We start from the raw sequence: 21156 nt of genomic DNA on the forward strand, positions 1-21156 counted from the left end.
TAATTACAAACATTTTCACATTCTTAATATGCATTTACATATGTTCATCAATCACATTTTTCATCATTTGTACAGAACAATCAAATACTGTATAGAAATACATTCTGTACATTCATAAAAGTAGGGTAAAATGACTTACCCACCTGCAGCCACTGGCACTTACCTACTCAAAATGAAGTAGGGGACGCAGAAAGATAACAGGACCAGTGGCCAACAGGGGAATGCAAGTAGAAAGGCAAAGTAAGGGTTACTACTTAGTAGCATAGCTACTCTCAAAACTGTTCAAGTGGAAGCACATTTCATAAGCACTTTTCCAAAGATAAATGCGGAGTACCTATTTGCATCAATGCCATATAATGTATTATGCTTTTATAAATGAAACTATGAGTGATTTCGTATTATATAGTTTTCCAGAGAATAGGTTTCTCACCCTAGTAAACTCTCCTAATAGAAAAATAAAATATTTGGAATTTACAAATTTCTTACACTATAACCACAAATTTGTAAAATAAGACATCTAACTCAAAACTGAAAAAAAAGTTAAACCAAATGAAAACATATTCAGGCATTAAAAATCTAAAAAACAGGACAATGACTGATAGGCTTATTTTAAAATAAAGAAATGAGGCATAGAAGGGTTAAATTATTTGCTAAAGAGGAAAAATTGAGGCAGAATAAAATAGCACTAATATTTTCAATATATGGACACTATTGTTTGCGTTCCATTTTACTAACTCAGTCTTAAAAACTAAAATATTTCTAAAAAAATATGATTCAAAATTTATTATTCCCCATAATGTTTTCAATCCATTTTCCAGTTAGATGGAGACAAGTGAAGTATAATTTTTCCAAAAATTTTTCTGTCTGTCTGCATTTGAGTAGATAGAAGTCATAATCCAGAGGGAAATCATGCCTAACTGGCCCATTTTAGCTCTTCATGCCAATTCCATACATATGGATAAAAGTGGGACAATGACAAAAGGCACAGAATCCTCTATACAGGCCTAAGCATTAACTGGACACAGAGCCACTTTGCTTAACCAGTCAGTCCTCTTATTGTGCAAGTCAAGAATGAAAAGGAGCTATTACTTGCTTAGTATGATTTTTAACTTTTAAAATTTGACTATTTGCTATGCTCTATCAACAAGAAGTGGCCTTTAACTACAATGGAAGGACCAAAATTAACAGACACTGAGGACTGTTACATTTTTGAATTAAGCAGAAAGAGAAGTTATAAAACCTCTCTCATGTCTCAGGAGTTTTAAACACTGTTCCAGAACACAGCAGAGCGTTCTGTTCTTCAGTGAGATGATTACTGGAGACTCTTCTCCTTCCCTGTCTCATCATGTTCCAAATACAGTTTTTATGTCAAGACTGTTTAGAGCAGTGCAGAGTGAAGGTTGCAATGACCACCCAAGGTTCTTCTGTCCCCCTCTTTTCATGATTTTCTAGATACAAGTAATTAAGAGCAATGATTATTCTTTGCCATATACTTACTTTCTCCCACCTATAGGTTGCAGAGGTTATATGAGTTATAGAAATGATTAAATATACTGTAGTATAGCTGTCATCTGTAAGTGTTTAGCTGGCAGCCTAGTGTACAGGAAACCAGCTTTAGAGTCAGATGGCATAAATGTGAACATTTGCTCTACACTTACAATTGTATGCCTTAGTTGTATGCAAAACTATCTAACACAGAATATGGAACATAATTGGTGCTTTCCCTTTAATAATAAACAGCCTGTCTATGCAGTAGCTTACAGCTGGACTAGTGAATATTTAATTTCCTGTATTAAACATCAGTGAGAATATCTGAGCCTATCAGTGCCAAAATATCTACTAATATTAACCTAAAGAATACTATTAACACATGGCAAAATTTTTCAAAATGAATTCATGTCAGATACATCTATCATGTAAACTGAGTAAAGAGAGCATCTGACAGTGAGTAAAGGGAACAAACATTTATTGGGTAACTGCTGCATGCAAGAACCCAGGCTTGCTCTTTGTATTATGCATACGTTATGTTAGAGTCTCTCTCTATATTATCTCTTATAATTACATGGTATCGCACAGAAATAATCATGATTCTCAAGGCACTTTGGTTTCTCAAAGCAGATAAACAGAATCATACTACTTATTAAATCTAACATAAGTGTATTTGATTCCTTCACTTAGCAGTTTACACACTTTAAAAAGCGCTAAAGAAAAATCTAGTTTTTTTTGTAAATGCGACACAGAAATGAAAATAGGTAATAAACATTCTAATTTAACTATGTAGTAGAAAAGAATTATTTAAAAAATAAAATGAAAAATGAACTCACAGTGTAAATCCTCTGGAAATGACTTCAGTTTCTTGAATGAGATGTAAAGCTTTTCTCACGAGGTTAGTAAAACCTCGGCTATTTGTTGCTATATCTTCCAAACGGACAATATATTTTTTTAGGGTTACTTGTAGTTTTGCTGTCCTCCATAATCTCAAAACTCTTACGATCAGATAAACAAATAGAATCACTCCCCATACCAGCCAGGAAGATACAATCCACCAAGTGGGAAGCATCACAAGCAAACTAACGAAGGCAAACAGCACTGAGACGTCCCTGGAACAAAGCCAAGAAAATACCATCCCTCAGTCCAGAGAAAGATGAGCTACTGCAGTCAGTAATTCAGGTTTCCTAAGATAGATAAAATGCTAGCTTCTTTATAAAGTATGACTTTATAAGATATGACATTTAAAAACAATTAAAAAATATCTAGCACTACTATCTTAGTTGCTAGACACCACTGTCTAGAGCTAATACGTTTAGGTAAAGGACATAAATAGGTATTTTCTGAAAAAACCTTTTTTTTTTTTTTTAAGATATGTGCTTTTTAACTTGAAAACAAATTACGGATTTTAAAATCTGATTTTACAAATATAAAATTTTTAAAAAACTCAAATTTTTACTAATTTTTAAAACTAAAAATCTTTAATATTTGGAGACATTATGAGGTCTTTTTCCCTAAAATCAGACTTTATTTGTGCAAAAATATATAATACCTCAAGAAAATATAAGCATTTTTCCAATTTAATATATACTTCATGAGTAACTGCTTTGAATAAAGTCATCTAATTTTAAATAACCATCACCACAATTCTGGAATATACATATTTATTGCAGATCATAATATTGACAAGCTTTGTACTTTTGTACTGCTTTAACCGAAATCAAAATATGTATGGAATTTTTTTTTATTTAGGACAATTACAATTCTATAGACTAACATACATCTTTGAAGCAATGAAGGCTTTTATGAGAATGTGAAAATATAAGAAAGAGGTAAATATAGGGGAGTTGTATCTGAGGATATCTGAAAAACAACATCAACATTACTGAAGATACAACCAAACTATAAAGAAAATCACATGTAAGAATGCTTCTTTTTTTTAATTTAATTTTATTTTATTTTATTTTTTTTTTTTTGGGGGGGGTACATCAGGTTCAATCATCTGTTTTTATACACATATCCCCGTATTCCCTCCCTCCCTTGACTCCCCCACTCCTCGAGTACCCCCCACCCTCCCTGCCCCAGTCCTCTAAGGCATCTTTCATCCTCGAGTTGGACTCCCTTTGTTATACAACAACTTCCCACTGACTATTTTACAGTTGGTAGTATATATATGTCTGTGCTACTCTCTCGCTTCGTCTCAGCTTCTCCTTCACCCCCCGCCCCCTCCCATACCTCGAGTTCTCCAGTCCATTCTCTGTATCTGCATCCTTATTCTTGTCACTGAGTTCATCAGTACCATTTTTAGATTCCGTATATGTGAGTTAGCATACAATATTTGTCCTTCTCTTTCTGACTTACTTCACTCTGTATGACAGATTGTAGTTCTATCCACCTCATTACATATAGCTCCATCTCATCCCTTTTTATAGCTGAGTAATATTCCATTGTATATATATGCCACATCTTCTGTATCCATTCATTTGTTGATGGGCATTTAGGTTGCTTCCATGTCCTGGCTATTGTAAATAGTGCTGCAATAAACATTATGGTACAAGTTTCTTTTGGGATTATGGTTTTCTTTGGGTATATGCCCAGGAGTGGGATGACTGGATCATATGGTAGTTCTATTTGTAGTTTTTTAAGGAACCTCCAAATTGTTTTCCATAGTGGCTGTACCAACTTACAGTCCCACCAACAGTGCAGGAGAGTTCCCTTTTCTCCACACCCTCTCCAACATTTGTGGTTTCCAGACTTTGTGATGATGGCCATTCTGATTGGTGTGAGGTGATACCTCATTGTGGCTTTGATTTGCATTTCTCTGATGATTAGTGATGTTGAGCATCTTTTCATGTGTTTGTTGGCCATCTGTATGTCTTCTTTGGAGAAATGTCTATTTAGGTCTTCTGCCCATTTGTGGATTGGGTTATTTGCTTTTTTGGTATTAAGCTTCATGAGCTGCTTGTATATTTTGGAGGTTAATCCTTTGTCCGTTGTTTCATAGGCAATTATTTTTTCCCATTCTGAGGGTTGCCTTTTAGTCTTGTTTATGGTTTCTTTTGCTGTGCAAAAGCTTTTAAGTTTCATGAGGTCCCATTCGTTTATTCTTGATTTGATTTCCCTGATTCTAGGAGGTGGGTCACAAAGGATCTTGCTTTGATGGATGTCATAGAGTGTTCTGCCTATGTTTTCCTTTAGGAGTTTTATAGTGTCTGGCCTTACATGTAGGTCTTTAATCCATTTGGAGTTTATTTTTGTGTATGGTGTTAGGAAGTGTTCTAATTTCATTCTTTTACATGTAGTTGTCCAATTTTCCCAGCACCACTTATTGAAGAGGCTGTCTTTTTTCCATTGTATACTCGTGCCTCCTTTGTCAAAGATAAGGTGCCCATATGTGTTTGGGCTTACTTCTGAGTTCTCTATTCTATTCCATTGATCTTCCTTTCTATTTTTGTGCCAGTACCATACTGTCTTGATCACTATGGCCTTGTAGTATAGTTTGAAGTCAGGAAGCCTGATTCCACCAACTCCATTTTTCCTTCTCAAGATTGCTTTGGCTATAAGAATGCTTCTTGATAAATATTTGCCTGCCCTCATTTTCCTTGGAATCCTTTACTGTTAGACAATATTGGCAATATCAGAAAGCAAAATCTCATCATATACTTTTATGTATTTATAGCAAAGTCTATAAAGTATTTACAGGCCTCAGAGTTGCCTAATCACATCTGTGGTCAAAGAAAACTTGAATATAAAGTTGTAAAAGTCTTAAAACCTATGGTTCCTTGTAGCAGCTCCTTAAGTTCTTATATTTTTAAAGGATAAGATGCTTTACTTCATCATGATGCTATCTGAGTGACTACATATTTGGAAAACACCATACTTTGCTATCTGTTACAATATGAAGCATTTGTCAATGTGACAGGAAAGACAGATAAATTCAGAACAGAGGCCAATTAATGTAACTGACCATATAACCTGAACAGATCAAGCACTAATTTAGTTCATTTAATAAACTCATACTTTAACAGGAATATTAATATTAACAGTTCTGTATATATAATCCCTTTTTACTATACATATATATTTCTTTTTTAACAGATTATGGCCTGAGACTTCTGCATTAGACCCAAATACTTCAAGTGGCTGACAAGTTTTAAGATAGTTTGAATTGTCTATGTTCTCTATGATCTCTTCTCAGCCAACAAAGCAGGAATCCACTACTTACCTCCATGTCCCACCTCCTATCCTTGGTGTCTCTACAATGTAATTATGATATAATCTATTACTGGTAAAGAAACATAAGCAACTGGCTAGGCCTTCATGCACACATTTGTGTAGGTATATGGCTAAGAGAAATTTCTGGGGGACATACATTATACCAGCTTGTTGGGTTGTTAAACACAAAACTAATTATACTGAGTTGAAAGTATATAATAATCAAATTGGATTTTTTCCCTATCTTCACTTTAAATACTATTTACTTCAGAAAGGTACTTTTTTTTTTTAACCTCTGGCATATCATTACATTAATTACAATGCTAAAATGTTTATAATGCCTTTATAATGGAGAGCATGATGACAGATTTCCTCTGCTAATACTCTATATGTAAGCAAAGGATAGATGTTTTCTGAACATTACCAAATATTAGGGGTTGCCAGGGAGCAAAGTGTTGGAAGGTGTCCATTTTCCTGTTTTTGAGGTTGCCCTGCAGACAGGATACTGGGATCAAGTAGCTCAATCAGTTCCACATCCTCTTGTAACAGGACTTCCTGTTGCAGGATGGTATGTAGTGAGTCGAGTCGGAATCCAATATCCTTGCCATTAAAAGACCGGAAGAGAGAGATTAATACATGTATAGTTTTGTATCAAATACTAAGCTTCTACCATGCTAATAAAATTTGAGGTGTTTATTTTCAGTATAGACTCCAAGAAGAAGAAACAACAGTCAATCTATTTTCAGTATGGTGTATAGGGTTTTATTTTCATTATAAATGTGAAACAATAAAGACTGAGGTAGACATTATTAAGCCACATATTGAGTGAAATATATATTTTTACTAAACAGATATGAAGTAATTACACATTAATAAACCTGTTGAGCTAAGCCAAATTAATTAAGTTGTTGGAAAACAACATGGAAAACATAATCCTGTAACAGAAGATGCTTTCCCTGGATACTGTAACAATATAGCCAATATCTAAGAATTACATCAGTAGAATCAAGGCTTTCTAAAAATGGAGATTCAGAATGCATTAAAAATATACTATTAAGGAATATAATACAAAATGACACTAACATGTGCATAGCACTTTATAGTTTACAAAATGCTTTCACATATACCAGCTCATTTGTTCTTTCATAGTTTCCTTCTATCCATCTATCAAAGAATATCTTATACATACCAGGCAACATGCTTGACACCAAAAGCATAAAAAAATGAACAAGACATCCAAGTCTTTACTCTTAGAGAGCTCATAGTTTAATGGAGAGAACTGAAAAATAAGCAGTTACAGTATAAAGTGCAAAGAAGTGCGAGGAAGTATAACTAGGTTATTATGAAAATGGCATAGAGGGAACAAAACTTGCAACAAAGAGAATGTAAAGGAGGTGACGCTTAAGCTGAGTCTTAAAGGATGAACCAGATGAAAGAGTTGGAAGAATGGAATGAGAGAGAATGAAAGCAAGTCTCTTCTGGTTTGGGGACCTGCAAGTCACCAATACTAGTTTTGTGCAGAGTGCACCTGGTAGAGAGGTGAGAGATGAGGTAGCAATGTTAGAGCAATTCTCACAGTAACCGTGTGATGTACATTATCATCCTCCTGTCCATTCTTTTGAGGAGAAAACTGAAGCTCAAAGAAGTAAAGTAACTTTCCAGGATTCTGATTTGAAACCCTAAGTCTTTGGTAGTTGATTCTGCTTCCTTTAATATAGTCTCCTCTACCAGAAAATTTAAAGTTTTATGTTGTATTAAAGTTAGGAAAATAAAAAAGTTATAAAAATGAAGAGAACTTTTAATGGACAAGGCCTTTAGCAATTAAGGTAAAACCAGTTAGGTCTAGGGTTTGAGGGCAGTGGGTTTGCTCTTCTTAGTCAGTCATTCCCACACCACAGATTCCAGCCTCAGCAGATCGTGAGGACTTAAGCAGGGATGCAGTGATCCATACACTATGAGCACACATCCTCTGGATTGGGCGGTACAGACCACTTTTAGAGAAGAAGAATATTTTGAACATCAGGCCTATTTGGATATATTTCTTTTCAATTATTAAAAAAAACAAATAAAAAAACAACCTCAGTGGAATGCTGATCTTCCTTTTAGCCTGATATGGCTTTTTTACCATCTACTGGTATACCTTGCACGTACCTCTGCAGCACTTTTTCATATTTGAACTACTGTCTCCTCTCTCCTATGATCCTAACATTAAGAACTACTTAGTTTTTTGACATTCCACACCACTTTCACAAAGAAAAAACAGCACAACTCACTTTATACTACTGTCGGGGGTGGGGAGGGGAACAGTGGACTGCAGGTAGTGATAGCAGGTAGGCAATGGGAGGCAAGGAGGGCAGGGGGTACAGCATGGTATAGCTCTTCCAGTAATCCTTGAAATGAACCTTCACATACTGGCCTTATAATCTGGTTTGGATTCCCCAATCAGACACGACCATATTCAAATATAAGTATTAAAAATCAAACTATTTTATGAGACCTCTATGTAATTATATATGGGTAAGTTTAAAGAAGCCTAATTAAATGAAGGCTAAGGCTGACAGACAGTGGGGAGCTATTAATGTAGAATGGGAGCTCCTCCTCTTCACAGACCCTCTATGGATATGCTACTTAATCAGGAACTCACTTTCTTCAATAGCATTCCTTGGCATCAGACCTGTTGCAAAACTGGGATAAAGCCTCCCCAAAACCAGTGTGATCTGAGGCAGTATTAATAGTATGGGTGCTCTGTGCTGGGGGGAGGTGTACTATGTGAACTTTGGCTCGCCTTCAACAAGTCTTAGTGTCAAGACTTAGTGCCTGGGTTTACATCTTGGTGCCACAACTTAAGCAAGTTAATAACCTTTCTGTTCCAGTTTCCTCATCTGCAAAGTGAGGATAATAATAGTACCCATTTCACAGGTTATGGCAAGCATTAAATAAGTCAGCATTTACAAACTACCAAGAGTATCTGGCACACACTTAGCACTATGTAAGTGTTAGTTAGCTGTTAGTGTTGTTAATACATATGAAAAAATTAAAAATACAATAAAGAAAAGCACATATAATACAAAAGCTTATAGAACATAGCAGAGATGATTATTATAAGGTTTTTGTAGAAAATAAGAGATCCAACAGGCTGTAGTTTCTGGGAAAGGCCTTGAAGAAGAGTTAGTACTGCTCATTGAAAAGATTCCAATAATAGAAAAATGGAACACATTTCACAGTATAATAGTACAAATATAGACACAGACAATAGGTAAGGAATAAAGGAAAAGGAAGACAGTACTGGGCTGATGAAAATATTGGTGGATAAAACTGGAAAGGCAGATTAGGGCCAAATTATGCAGACTCTTTCAGCCAAAGTGATGAACTAAACTTGACTTGATAGGCAGTAGGGATCTTTTTAGATTCCAAACAGGGAAACAGCATGGGAAGGTAACTTAGGAAGAATTCTGCCTGGATGGAATGAAAAGAATATGAGAAGCACAGCTAAAGAATAAAGAGATTTCTTTTTTGGCCTCTAGGGATGGAGAAGAGAACTTACATGTCAATATACTTCAATGATCTAATGCACTTTTTAATATATAGTGCTGTTTAATAAAGCTGATGAGGCTCAAGTGAGATAACATCTGTGAAAGCCACTTTATAGGCTAAAAAGCACTTAAAAAGTGCCAATACCACTAACATCATAGTTTCTATAAAGGAATTTTTTTTTTAAACTTTAAGAAGAAAACTACTACCTTAATGAAAACGAACAACGGTAAAATGTTCAGATATCATGGAGCAATTGCCAGTGTCTTTATAAAAGGAAAGAAGGACTAGTTCAATATCTGTGTAGCTAACAAAATTTTAAATATTTCTTAATCAAGGGGGAAAAGTCAAGCAATCTCATGCCAGATGCCAACTGGGCAATTCTTTGTTCCATTACTACTAAACTATTTCTCAGGTATGTACTTCCTACAATTCTCCATAATATAGACACAAAGGGAGGGATATACACATAATGAGCTGTCTAGGGAAGGTGTAGTCTCAACCACTTTAAAATAACATTCCTTTATTCACTCAATAAAAACTCTTTGTTACGGATGGCAAAAAAAAAAAAAAAAAAAAGGATGCACACAGAAGCTGGCACTTTAAAGTGAAACATGACATGAAGCATGTGACGAAGTACCAAGAATGAAAAGATCAGAACTACGCAGGCTATGATTAAACCACAGAAAAATGTACATGGATCCATATACCTTACCACAGTCCTAGTATCACTGGAGAATGAGGATGGCTTCACCTGGATAGAGATGATATTCTACGTAGATGACAAGACACTTCATTGACCTTCTCAACACACCTACGAAGATGAAACCCTGAACAGAGAACCTGCCCATATGGATTGCTAAAAAAGTAATTTTAGTCAGTAAAAACATAATACTAAAGCTAGAGAGGTGGTATGTTACAATGGAAAAAGCCTGGGCTTTGAAACCAGGAGATCTGAGTTCAAATTCTGACTCACTTTCTAGCTGAACATTGTCAAACAATTCACTTAATAAGTATTCTTAACCAAACTGAAATGTCTGAACCTCAGGCTTTCCAAATAGTAAAACACGCTAAACCTTATACGGTGTTTGGATTACCAAAGCACAATGTGAAAGCACTTTGTAAACATCCCTTTACAAATGATAATTTACAAGAATGATAATTACCATCTTCAGGTCACAGGCCAACAGAAGATTCTGAAATCTGCTTACTTGTGAGATGAATGAAAATTTTAAAACTTTAATTTTTTTACCTATCCTACCTAGATTTCGTATTATTTGGATGTAAAAACATTTGAGGTAGTCCCTCTTGGGGCTCAGAGATCAAGTAAGTCTTTGGGAAATTTGGTGATTTCTTTTTTCTTGGCTGTCCCATGCGGCATGTGGGATCTTAGTTCTCTGACCAGGGACTGAACTCGTGCCCCCTACATTGGGAGCTCAGAGTCCTATCCACTGGACCAACAGGGAAGTACCAAAATTTTGTGATTTATCTGTCCCAGAAGACTAAATTTTACATATGAAGTTGTCAGAGAATGGCAGCTTAATGATAAATAAATTAGGAAGGAGCCACTTTTGACTTTGCCCAAACTTTGTAATCATAGGCTGTGGAATAGGGACAGTCAAGTTCCTAATGAAAAGGGGAAGATCCCACTAACAGATCTATTCCCTTCCTCACTGAGAGGAATACCTGTCAATGGAGGAAGAAAGCAGCAGGAAATGCGTAATCTAACAAACAGGGCTTCAATAACTACCAGAATATTCTACTCTCAGTGGCTAATAACCTCTTAGAAGACGTATGAAATAATACTAATGGGTCCAAATGCAAAGAGCCCCAGTTATGGAAGAACTTCCTTTCCTTTTTTTTGTTTTCCTTAGGTGATACAAACAAACTTTATTTAACACTTCATGAAGTGGGCAGTCTCCTTTTGGAGAACAGCCCAGAATTTCTAATCAAAATCAGTCACAGCCCAAATCAGTAGCAAAACACATTTGGATTTATCGATTTTCTCACTAATAAACTGGAGCCCTGAAAAGTGACAAAAAAGAAGTGGACACTTACCAACTTGTGAAGTAAGTCCTCATTCTTACTGCACTGAGTGAAAATCCAATTTTTGATGGTTTCAGCCACTTTTAACAGGATGCCTCGCTGAAGGAGATGAATGACATTGTACAGGATTATTAAACCACACCTAAACATCAGCAAAACTTCTAATTAATCACAATTTTTATCAGAAAAAGGAAGAAAAAAATCATCTAGGTTATATGCTTTGCCAGCACGTCTCAGTCTTATTAGATACCAAATTTAATTGCACATCAGAATCACCTGGAGATTTTAGCGAGAAACACACTCCTGGGCCTCTCAATTAAAGGTTCAGATTCAGTGAGTCTGGAATGAGACCTGGAAAGCTACTTGTCTTGGGTGCACTATATACTACCTATGTCAACATGATGATGGCATGAGTATGTATTTCAAAATGAAAATCAATTGCTCTAAGTTCTCAAACATTAAGAACATTTCATTCTACAATACTAAGGCAGAAAGATATTTTAATAATTTTAGAAAAACTGCCTCTTATTGAAATGTTATATTATTGAATTAATCAAAAATTCAATTTACCTTAATAGCCCATTTCCTGAGCACGCCAGTAAATGGGAGTTTACATTCATTGAGTGACTATTATATCCCAGGTACTGAAAAAGGGTCATGGGAACAAAGATGAATATACGTAACTGCTGTTTTCAAGAACTTAGAAGAGACAGTACAAATAATCACAAACCAATGTAAAATCTGGAAAAGTGCGGGAAAAAGGAGGTCAAGAGGAGCTGACACTGGAGCTAAGCCCTAACAGATGAAAAGGAATTTAAGAACAAAGGAGGGAAGAACACTCCAGGCAAGGGAAAAGGATGAGGAAAGGAGGGAGCCATGGAAGCACATGCCACGGGGATGGTGGCTTAGTCTGGGACAGCTAAGACCCAAGGGAAGAAGGGAACAGCAATGAAGTTTAAAAGGTACAGTGAGACAGATTTTAAACTGAGGTCTTGATAATAATTAAGAATTTATCCTATAGACTGTGAGGAGTCATGAAAGGTTTTTATACAAGGAAGCGAAACAATAAAAATCAGCACTTAGAAAAATAACTGGCAACAGCGCAGAGGCTGTACTAGCAGGGAATGAGTATAGCCAAGAAGCTTGATTAGAAGGATATATAATAGTCCAGCTAAAGAATGAAAAAGGCTTGAATTAGGATAGCAAAAATGGTAATAACTAAGGATTAGATTTTAGAGACACAGAAGCTGAGTCACTTAGTGACCAAATCAATGTGGGAGTGATGGGAAATTGTAAAAGGGTGGTAATTTGGGAATACAGAAAGAATATTTTGTTCATTTCAGAGGTGCTGAGAAAAAAAGCCCTATTTTAGACATGTTGAATCTGAGACTCCTGGAGCACAGGCAGATGCAAATGTCTAACAAGTATTTGGAACTCAGTGCAAATAGAGAATAGACAAAAGTGGCCAGTGAGGGCAAGAAAGTAGATGAGATGGCTCGGAGAAAACAGACCAAGCAAAAGAGGACTGATGCTAAAACTTTATGGAAGGAATGTTTAAGAATCATCACAGGAAAGGTAACCAGAAAAATATACAGAGAATGAATATTCATGATGAGAATACCAGTACAGACTACTCAATAAGTATAAAACAATCACATTTAAAAAAAAAGTTTTAGAAGGGTGATTCATGCTAATGATTGTTTCATCATGAACGCACATAGAAAATTTGCTTTCCAAAGAAAATAACTGGTACTTCATAGCCTGAATGGAATTTGGGGGGGCAATTCTAAAAATATATCCCATAAGAAGGAATAAGAAAATTTAGCTGCCCCAGATTTAGAAAAAACTCCATTTTAGAAAGATATAGCTTTCTAAAAGTTGAACTGTGTAAGATGAAGACTAAACAAACTTTCTAGACGTGGTAATTTTTTTTTTTTGGCTGCATTAGGTCTTCATTAATGTGTGCAGGCTTTCTCTAGTTGTAGCAAGCAGGGGCTACTCTTCGTTTAGGTGCGCCGGCTTCTCATCTTGGTGGCTTCCCTTGTTGTGGAACACAGGCTCTAGGTGCATGAGCTTCAGCAGTTGCAGCATACAGGCTCAGCAGTTGTGGCTCGCAGGCTCAATAGTTGTAGCACATGGGCTTAGTTGCTCCGAGGCATGTGGGATCTTCCCAGACCAGGGATCAAACCCATGTCCCTTGCATTGGGAGGCAGATTCTTAACCATTGCACCACCAGGGAAGTCTGACGTGGTAATTTTGGAAAACACCCTCTGGCTCTGCTTTTTACTTGTTCCTCAATTTCTGAGAGGATGAAATTTTAAGCTCTCATTTATTTATAAATTAATAACATTTTTATATGTAAACATACCTGTCATAAATGAAAAGAATTAAATACTTACAAAACCCAAGTTTACACACACACACACACACACACACACACACACACGCAAGGTCAATGTCATCTCCCGCCCCAACACTATCCCTTGACCCATTCTGTGGTCCTTTGATGCCAAGTAATCTCAAATTCAAATTTTAATCTATAAATTATCTTTTAGATATATCTTTAGGTTTTGCTTTCAAAATTTTCCCCAGGAACATTCATACTTGAAAGGAGCAAGGAGAAGAAAGGGTACAGAGGACTCTCAAAACTGGTTCTGGTCTGTGCAAGCTCTCACTCTCCTAACTCCCACCTTGTGAGTATTAGTTAAAAAAAAAACATTTCTCTGGTGTTTACTCTGCTGTTGCAATTGGGCCCAGTTTGGTTACCTCACATTTTAGAGTTTTTTCTAAGAAGAACAGAAGGAAAGATTCTTCCCTTTCTATCTCACAGAGTAAATGACTAATTGAAAACTTTAAAATCCTCCTCCCTAAAGTAACTGAGTCTTACAATAAAACACTGATTAAACTAGAATGCTCAAGAAATGAGGTAATCTGGTTATATTTTTTTCTGTTAAATTAGAATTCCTTTTGTTAAAACTGAAATGTACTGGAATATTTTCTTATTTTAGTAAATATAGCTAATAGAACATAAATCAATCTAGTGAATGCATTTTATACTACATAATTATTGGTGGCTTCTTCTAGGACATCAGCCTCACAATGATGTACATCAACTATGAAATATTTACTGTATAAAAGTATATGATACTGCAGATACAAAGGGCATCAGAAATTGAGGTAAATATACCCACTCCATCACATATCCTTGAAACTGTTTATTAAATATTAATTTGATTTCTTATAATTTGCATTCTCTTTAAAAAAATTTAAAGAAAAAAAATTCTAGTTACTACAAGTCCTGTAGTTGGGTTCTCATTAAGGTTTTAATTTATTTTTCTGGTTCCCTGCAGATAACTTCAATATCTAAATAATATATTTTAATCCTCAATCATATTAATTTTAAGTCATTATACAAATTACCCACGAGATAGTCCAAAACAGCAAGGATTCATGTTTATCTAAACAGATATGTACTACTGATGAAATAAAAATTAAAGTCTGACCAGTGTGGGGGAGAACATGGAGGTGCCAACAAGGTGTTTTTTTGGTTTTGTTTTTCACAAGAATAAGGGTAAAAAGCATGTTTAAATAATCAATAAAGAACAAAAGATTGAGTCAAAGAGGATGAGTATGCCTTCTTACGTTTGGCAGGGCTCTTGCAGGAGGCTTTTGCTGTCCCTCTGCCACTGTGCATTTTTCTGGTTTTGGTGCCAAAGAAGAACATACTTCAAAGTCTGTGTGTCCCAGATCCTGTAAGTACTGGTAAAGTGGAGAATTCTGAAGAGACATAATATAGAGTAAGTTTCAAGATCATTACTACAGTTGACCCTTTAACAAGGGTTTGAACTGTGGAGTTCCACTTTGAAAAAGATTTTTAAAAACAAATACATACTACAGCACTACACGATGGTGGGTGGCTGAAGCCTGGGAAGAGGAACTGAGAATAGGCAGGGCTGACCATGAAGTTCTATGCAGGTCAGTACCTCTAACCCCGCTATGTTTCAAAGGTCAACTGTATTTCAAAAATTTTAGAGACCAAATTCAACATTACAAGTATTCCCAAATTCATTAAGGCTTCTTCTATAAAGAACTGAATTATGTGTTACAATGCCACTTAACATTAAAAACAAAACAAAACAAAAAACAACAAAATAATTCAACAGCGTAACCCCAAAAAAGTCAAAACTAAATAAAACACAGATTTTTTTTGAGTGAGTACCAGCAAGAAAAAAATGAATTTAGGAATATAAGTAGATTTGTTAAGCAATTTCTTTGTCCAAATTTTTGTAGGATTAGAACAGCTTGCTTCAAAATAGTTAATTCTGGCTAACGATAGCTCCGAAAAGGACCTACAGTGAAAAATAGTTATTACTTGAAGCCAAGAAGAATTAATTACTGATTGTACTGTATCAATTATAAATCTATCACACCATCATATTGGTTAATTCATTGAAGCACAAATGAGTATTATGTATTATATGCCAGCACTGTAAACAAACTTGAAACTCCAAGAAAGTTGCCTAAAATAAGCTTACATACAAGCATATGGCAAATTAGAGACAGTGTAGGTTAAGAACACAAACTCTGAAGCCAGACTATGGATTTAAATCCCAACTTTGCCTCTTACTAGCTTGGTAACCCATGGCAATTTGTAATTCTTCTAGACTTCAGCTGTCTCATGTAAAAATAGGAATAATAGTTAACACCTAACTCATAGGGTTCTTATGAGGACTAAATAAATATAAAGCATTTAGAACAGTCCCTGGCACATAGTAAGCATTCAGTTTACCCCCAACTTTATATAAGCTATGTGGAAAGAGCACAGGTTTTGGAACAGACCAAAAGAAAAAAAAAAAACTAACATTAAACAGAACATCATCATCACTACTGAATGAAAGTCCATGGGACAACTCTTTCTAGATAAATGGCAAGGTTTAATTTTAACTTTTAGTCTTCTCTAAAGCACAAAGTTGGTAATGTTTAAAATAAATCTTGTATAAAAATAGATGATTGAACTTGGTGTACCCCCCAAAAAATAAAAAAAATAAAATAAATCTTGATTCCATTCAACTGGATATTTAATGCTTAAAAAAGACATTATGTCAGATATTAGAGAAACAATAAGAACCATCACCAAGATAACAACAGCCACTCGGATGACTTAGTGCTATGTGGCAAAAGCTCAACTAAGCATTTTACATGCATCACCTCAGTTAAGGTTCACAACAAATTCTAAATTACCATCATCATTACTACTGTTATTCTCATTTCATAGATGAGGTGTGATTCCAAAGCCCATGCTCTGAAGTATTGTGCTATATTACCTAAAATTACAAACAGTCCCTCTCGTGTCTAGAGAGGAAGACACCAAAGAAGCTTACTTATAGTTTAGTACAGAGACACCAAACAAATTAATATTTACAGGAATGTATTGGTTGCTACAGAAAAAGAGGAGAGGCAGCTAAATTAGATCAATACTTTTAGGGCATATACCTTGAGGCTGGAAAAATGAGGAAGAGTGGGAACTTGCTGCACTGGTGGCAGCTCACTGGCTATTAATATGAGAGAACAGGAGGATGAGTCAAATGCCTTCCTTTTAAGCTATGTTTAATCTCTCCTTTAAGAAAAATATGCAAAAATTATAAAAATAAGGAGGAAGAATTTACACTCTTATCCCTGTATCAGACTTCAAAGTCTCTGGTGGCACAAATGGTTAATCTTTTTATCACCCATAATGGATCTTCAAATATTGCCTTGAGTTACTCAATCTGTATTTTCATACTGAACTGTGAACCCCATCCTGCTTTGCCCCCAGAGTGGCAAAAGAACAAGAACGCTAGCTCTTTCGGGCTGACCTTTGGAAAAGTTTACATATTTTAAAACAACAACAACAACAACAACAACAACAAAAACCCAAACTTGTTTTTAAGGCAGTGGAACCCTTTCTTCAAATGAACTCCCATGGAGAAGAACAATAAATAAGATGGATCAAAGTGGAATAACTCTAATTCAAGGGTCATCAAACTTCTGTAAAAGGCCAGATAGTAAATATTTTAGGCTTTGCAGGCCATATGGTCTCTGTCACAACTAATCAAGTGTGTTGCCATAATGTGAAAGCAGCCACAATAATATAGACCAATGAATGTTATGTTCCAATAAAACCTTATTTATGGAAACACCGAACTTCTTATAATTTTCACGTGTCACAAAATATCATCCTTTTGATATTTTCCCCAATCATTAAAAAATGTAAAAACCATTCTTTGTTCCCCAGCCATATAAAATCAGGCACCGGGTGAGGAGAAATTGGCCGAAAGGCCTTAGTTTGTTGACTCCTGACTCAATTAAGATCATGAGGCACGCTCTTGACTGCTAATTGTTCTCTGGGAAGAAGCTTGGGGGGTGGGGTGGAAAGGGGCCAAACCTCTTTTTACTCAAATTGTAACGCTCTTCCTTACAGCACATTTAGCTGATGCTATGTCAGCACGGACCACAATGTCCCTTCCTTTTCTAGCTTATGTGACATCTCACAAAATAACAAAATGGAGTATCTGTAACATAGATTTTTAAAAAGCGATTATACAGAAGATACGATGAACACTTTGTGCTCCCTTTTTGTTTGCACATTAACTAAGAGCATACACACTCAGTTTGGATGCTATAGTCTGAAACACTTGCTATTTCATATTTCACAAAATAGCACCATTAATTGTTTACCTTGTATACTGCTGATAATGTCCAACAGTGTCTTTTTTTAAAAGTTAATTAATTTATTTTGGCTGCGCTGGGTCTTTGTTGCTGCACGTGAGCTTTCTCTTGTTGTGGTGAGTGGGGGCTACACTTCGTTGAGGTGCGCAGGCTTCTCATTGTGGTGGCTTCTCTTGCTGCGAAGCATGGGTTTGAGGCATGCCAGGCTCAGTAGTTGTAGAGCACGGGCTTAGTTGCTCTGCGGCGTGTGGGATCTCCCTGGACCAGCGATTGAACCCGTGTTCCCTGCATTGGCAGGCAGATTCTTAACCACTGAGCCACCAGGGGAGTCCCCAACAGTGTATTTTGACACAGTAGTTCAACCAGTAGCTTATCCCGTCTTTTCTCCAAGCAAAACATCTCATTAACTGTTTAGCTGGTTCACAAACTTCTGGTCAAAGGTGTGACATACCCATTTGTCATACCCTATGCAACTATGAATGATATCTTAGCAGTTCTGGTTTCTTCCCCACCTTTAGTGATAGAATTCATCACGTTCAGCCTAGAAAGCACTGTTCTACAGTTCTGGAAAATTCTGGCTTGCCAAGACCATCATTGTGCTTTGTTTCATGGCTTTATGTAACTAAGTTTTTGGAAAAACTTCAGAGTAGACCACTGCTGGAGACAGGGGATGAAGGTACTGCAGGTCCAATAAAATGTTAATTCCAGTCATCATCCTATTTCATGTTTGTACTCTTCTTTTTGGCTGTTAATGCAAATCATATCATTTTCTAACACATATAAACTCAGATTATATGAACCCTAAAGTTCTACTGTCTATGTTTATGATAGTATTCTGATTTGGCAGTTATTTTACTGTTTAATTTCCACTTTTATGATTCGATCACCTTTGAGCCAAAAGAAAATTTAAAATTTAACCAATAACACACAAATGAAAAACAAACATCCTTTGCTTAACAAACTGAACATTAGCCAAGATGAATGACCAAGACAGACCCTGTAGCACATGAGCAATTTTTAAGAATGCAAAGGGATTTTAGTAAAGTTATTATTTTATACTAATTTAAAAAATGTTTGGCAGATAAAATTATCTGAAACTGCCAAATAACCTGTGCACTATTTGAAAGATCTCAGATAACCAAATCATGACCAGCGGTTCTCAAATTCTTTTGGTCTCAAGACCCCTTTATGGTCTTAAAAATTACTGACGGTCCCAAAGAGCTTTTGTTTCTGTGGATGTCTAACAATATTTATCATATTAGAAATTAAAACTACAAAATCAAAATATTTATTAACTTACTTAAAATAACAATAAATCCATTATAATATTCATGTAAACAACATAATTTTAATGAATTTATTTTCCACAATGAAATAAATGTATTGAGAAGAGTGGATTGTTTTATATTTTTGCAAATCTCTTGAAGCCTGGCTTAACAGGATGTAGCTGGATTCTTATATCTGCTTCTGTGTTGAATCACTTGCAATTTTTTATTTTGGATGAAGTCTATAAAGAAAATCAGACCCTAAACTGATATGTAATTGGAAAGGGAGGAGTGTTTTAAGTCTTTTCTGATAATTGTACTGGTACTATTAAAGAACAGCCATACCAAACTTGACAAGTGATAATTTTGAAAAGGTTAATTTTAACATGCAATACGAAACCATATTTATGAGCTTCTCATATTCTGTATTTGCGTGAGAGAATGAGATTGAAAGAGGCAAATAATGTCTTAGTATAAAACCTGATCACCCAATATAAAATAAATTACTTTTTCTTTCACAGCAAGGTGAGGCTCCCTATTGCAACAATCTTAATCACTATATTTGGAGGTTTGGGGCTATTAGGCTTAAAAATGAATATGCAGAAATTTCTATTATTCATATAGTGAGTATTATTATAGGTTGATCCAGCTTTAGAAAGGGACTTGGTGTGTGTGGAGGGTAAGGCAGAGTAGGTGGTAATAGGTAATTTTCTCTAAGTTTTTTCCTTGGTTCAAGCGACATAGAACCACAAATGTTTCAGTTAAGTTGTTTTCTTGAAGAGAAATTATTAGCACTGGACTCAAACTATAATTTTGTAGTACTGGAGAATGTTACTGGTGCCAAAAGAAATATGAGAAATCCCAGACACAGCATGTGGGAGCTTCTCCTCAGGAAATCCTTGTGGTTCACTATTCCTGTAAATTTTTAGCTGATAGAAAACACACATCATAGCACCAGAAAGAATTTTGCTAAATGAAAAAATGCCAGAAGTCCTTGGTTGTGCTAAGATTGTTCTGATGGCTGAAATATATTTTTGTAAGAAAAATAAACAAAAATAGACAGGAAACCCCAATATTTTTGCTGAACAAGCACTTCAATAAAATAACTCTTTTAAGTCCCAGACTACCTGCACTTCATGCTCCCCCCAAGATAGTAGATCCCACACTAATGGATATATAAAGTTAGAACCACTCAGTTAATGCATTGTTTATTTCCTGCATGATTTATGGTGCATTCTATAGAAGTGCCAGTAGCATTATTGCTGGTTTGCATTTAAAAAGGAAGTAACTACTGCAGAAAGGGCAGTGATGGGTAAAATGCTTTCATTATTAGGTCCTCTCTTCTAAACCACTTTAAACCCTTACAGATAGAACAAGGTGTAACCTTTCAGGTGCTAGCCCAGAAAGGGAAGAACAGGCCAAACCTGGCAGAATTAGACAACTCATAATAATAAATACTAATTAAGTATCCTCCATGTGGCAGGTAATGTGTAGGCACAGGGGAGAAAACATAACAGGTGAGGTCTTTGCTAAAAAAGTTTCATTCTCTGACACTTCTGATAAAACTATGGTACACTCAGCTTTCAATAGTACCAAGCAAAATAGTGAGTAGTCTGAAGCTTTCCAACTAAGTTGCTAGTTTCAGGAAAACCCTCTCTTGGTCCCTGCTTCCTTAAGTACAAAATAAGAATGCTATGAGGTTCTTAAACTTGTTCAGGTGGTAAAACAAAATTCATGATGTTCTTCGGGAAACAAGATAAAAAAAAGCGGTATGTTAAAGTATAGAATTTTGTGCTAACTCAAATGCCATTTTATCGTATGTAATCAGCCAAGTCCACAATATGGAAATTCTGCAGATGAAATTATCCAGTTTCTTCAACAAATAAATGATATAATAAAGGTG

The 21156-nt window shown here is 35.6% G+C and overlaps 1 protein-coding gene across 8 annotated transcripts in view; it reads right to left on the reverse strand.

The window, feature by feature from the left end:
- VEZT (vezatin, adherens junctions transmembrane protein) overlaps positions 1 to 21156 on the reverse strand; it is a 64138-nt gene that overhangs the window by 23054 nt on the left and 19928 nt on the right. For 5 of the 8 annotated variants that reach the window (XM_057742363.1, XM_057742365.1, XM_057742362.1 and 2 more), the window contains exons 2-5: positions 14923 to 15057; positions 11293 to 11379; positions 6128 to 6303; positions 2325 to 2600 (exon numbers count right to left, since the gene is read on the reverse strand). In XM_057742363.1, the coding sequence (XP_057598346.1) occupies positions 2325 to 2600; positions 6128 to 6303; positions 11293 to 11379; positions 14923 to 15057 (674 nt within the window). Of the gene's footprint in view, positions 1 to 2324; positions 2601 to 6127; positions 6304 to 9944; positions 10049 to 11292; positions 11380 to 14922; positions 15058 to 21156 lie in introns of those variants that run through there. The other 3 variants (XM_057742368.1, XM_057742367.1, XM_057742366.1) reach the window with 3 other exon arrangements.

Source organism: Hippopotamus amphibius, chromosome 7, assembly GCF_030028045.1.
Source record: "Hippopotamus amphibius kiboko isolate mHipAmp2 chromosome 7, mHipAmp2.hap2, whole genome shotgun sequence".
NCBI classification, from domain to species: Eukaryota; Metazoa; Chordata; class Mammalia; order Artiodactyla; family Hippopotamidae; genus Hippopotamus; species Hippopotamus amphibius.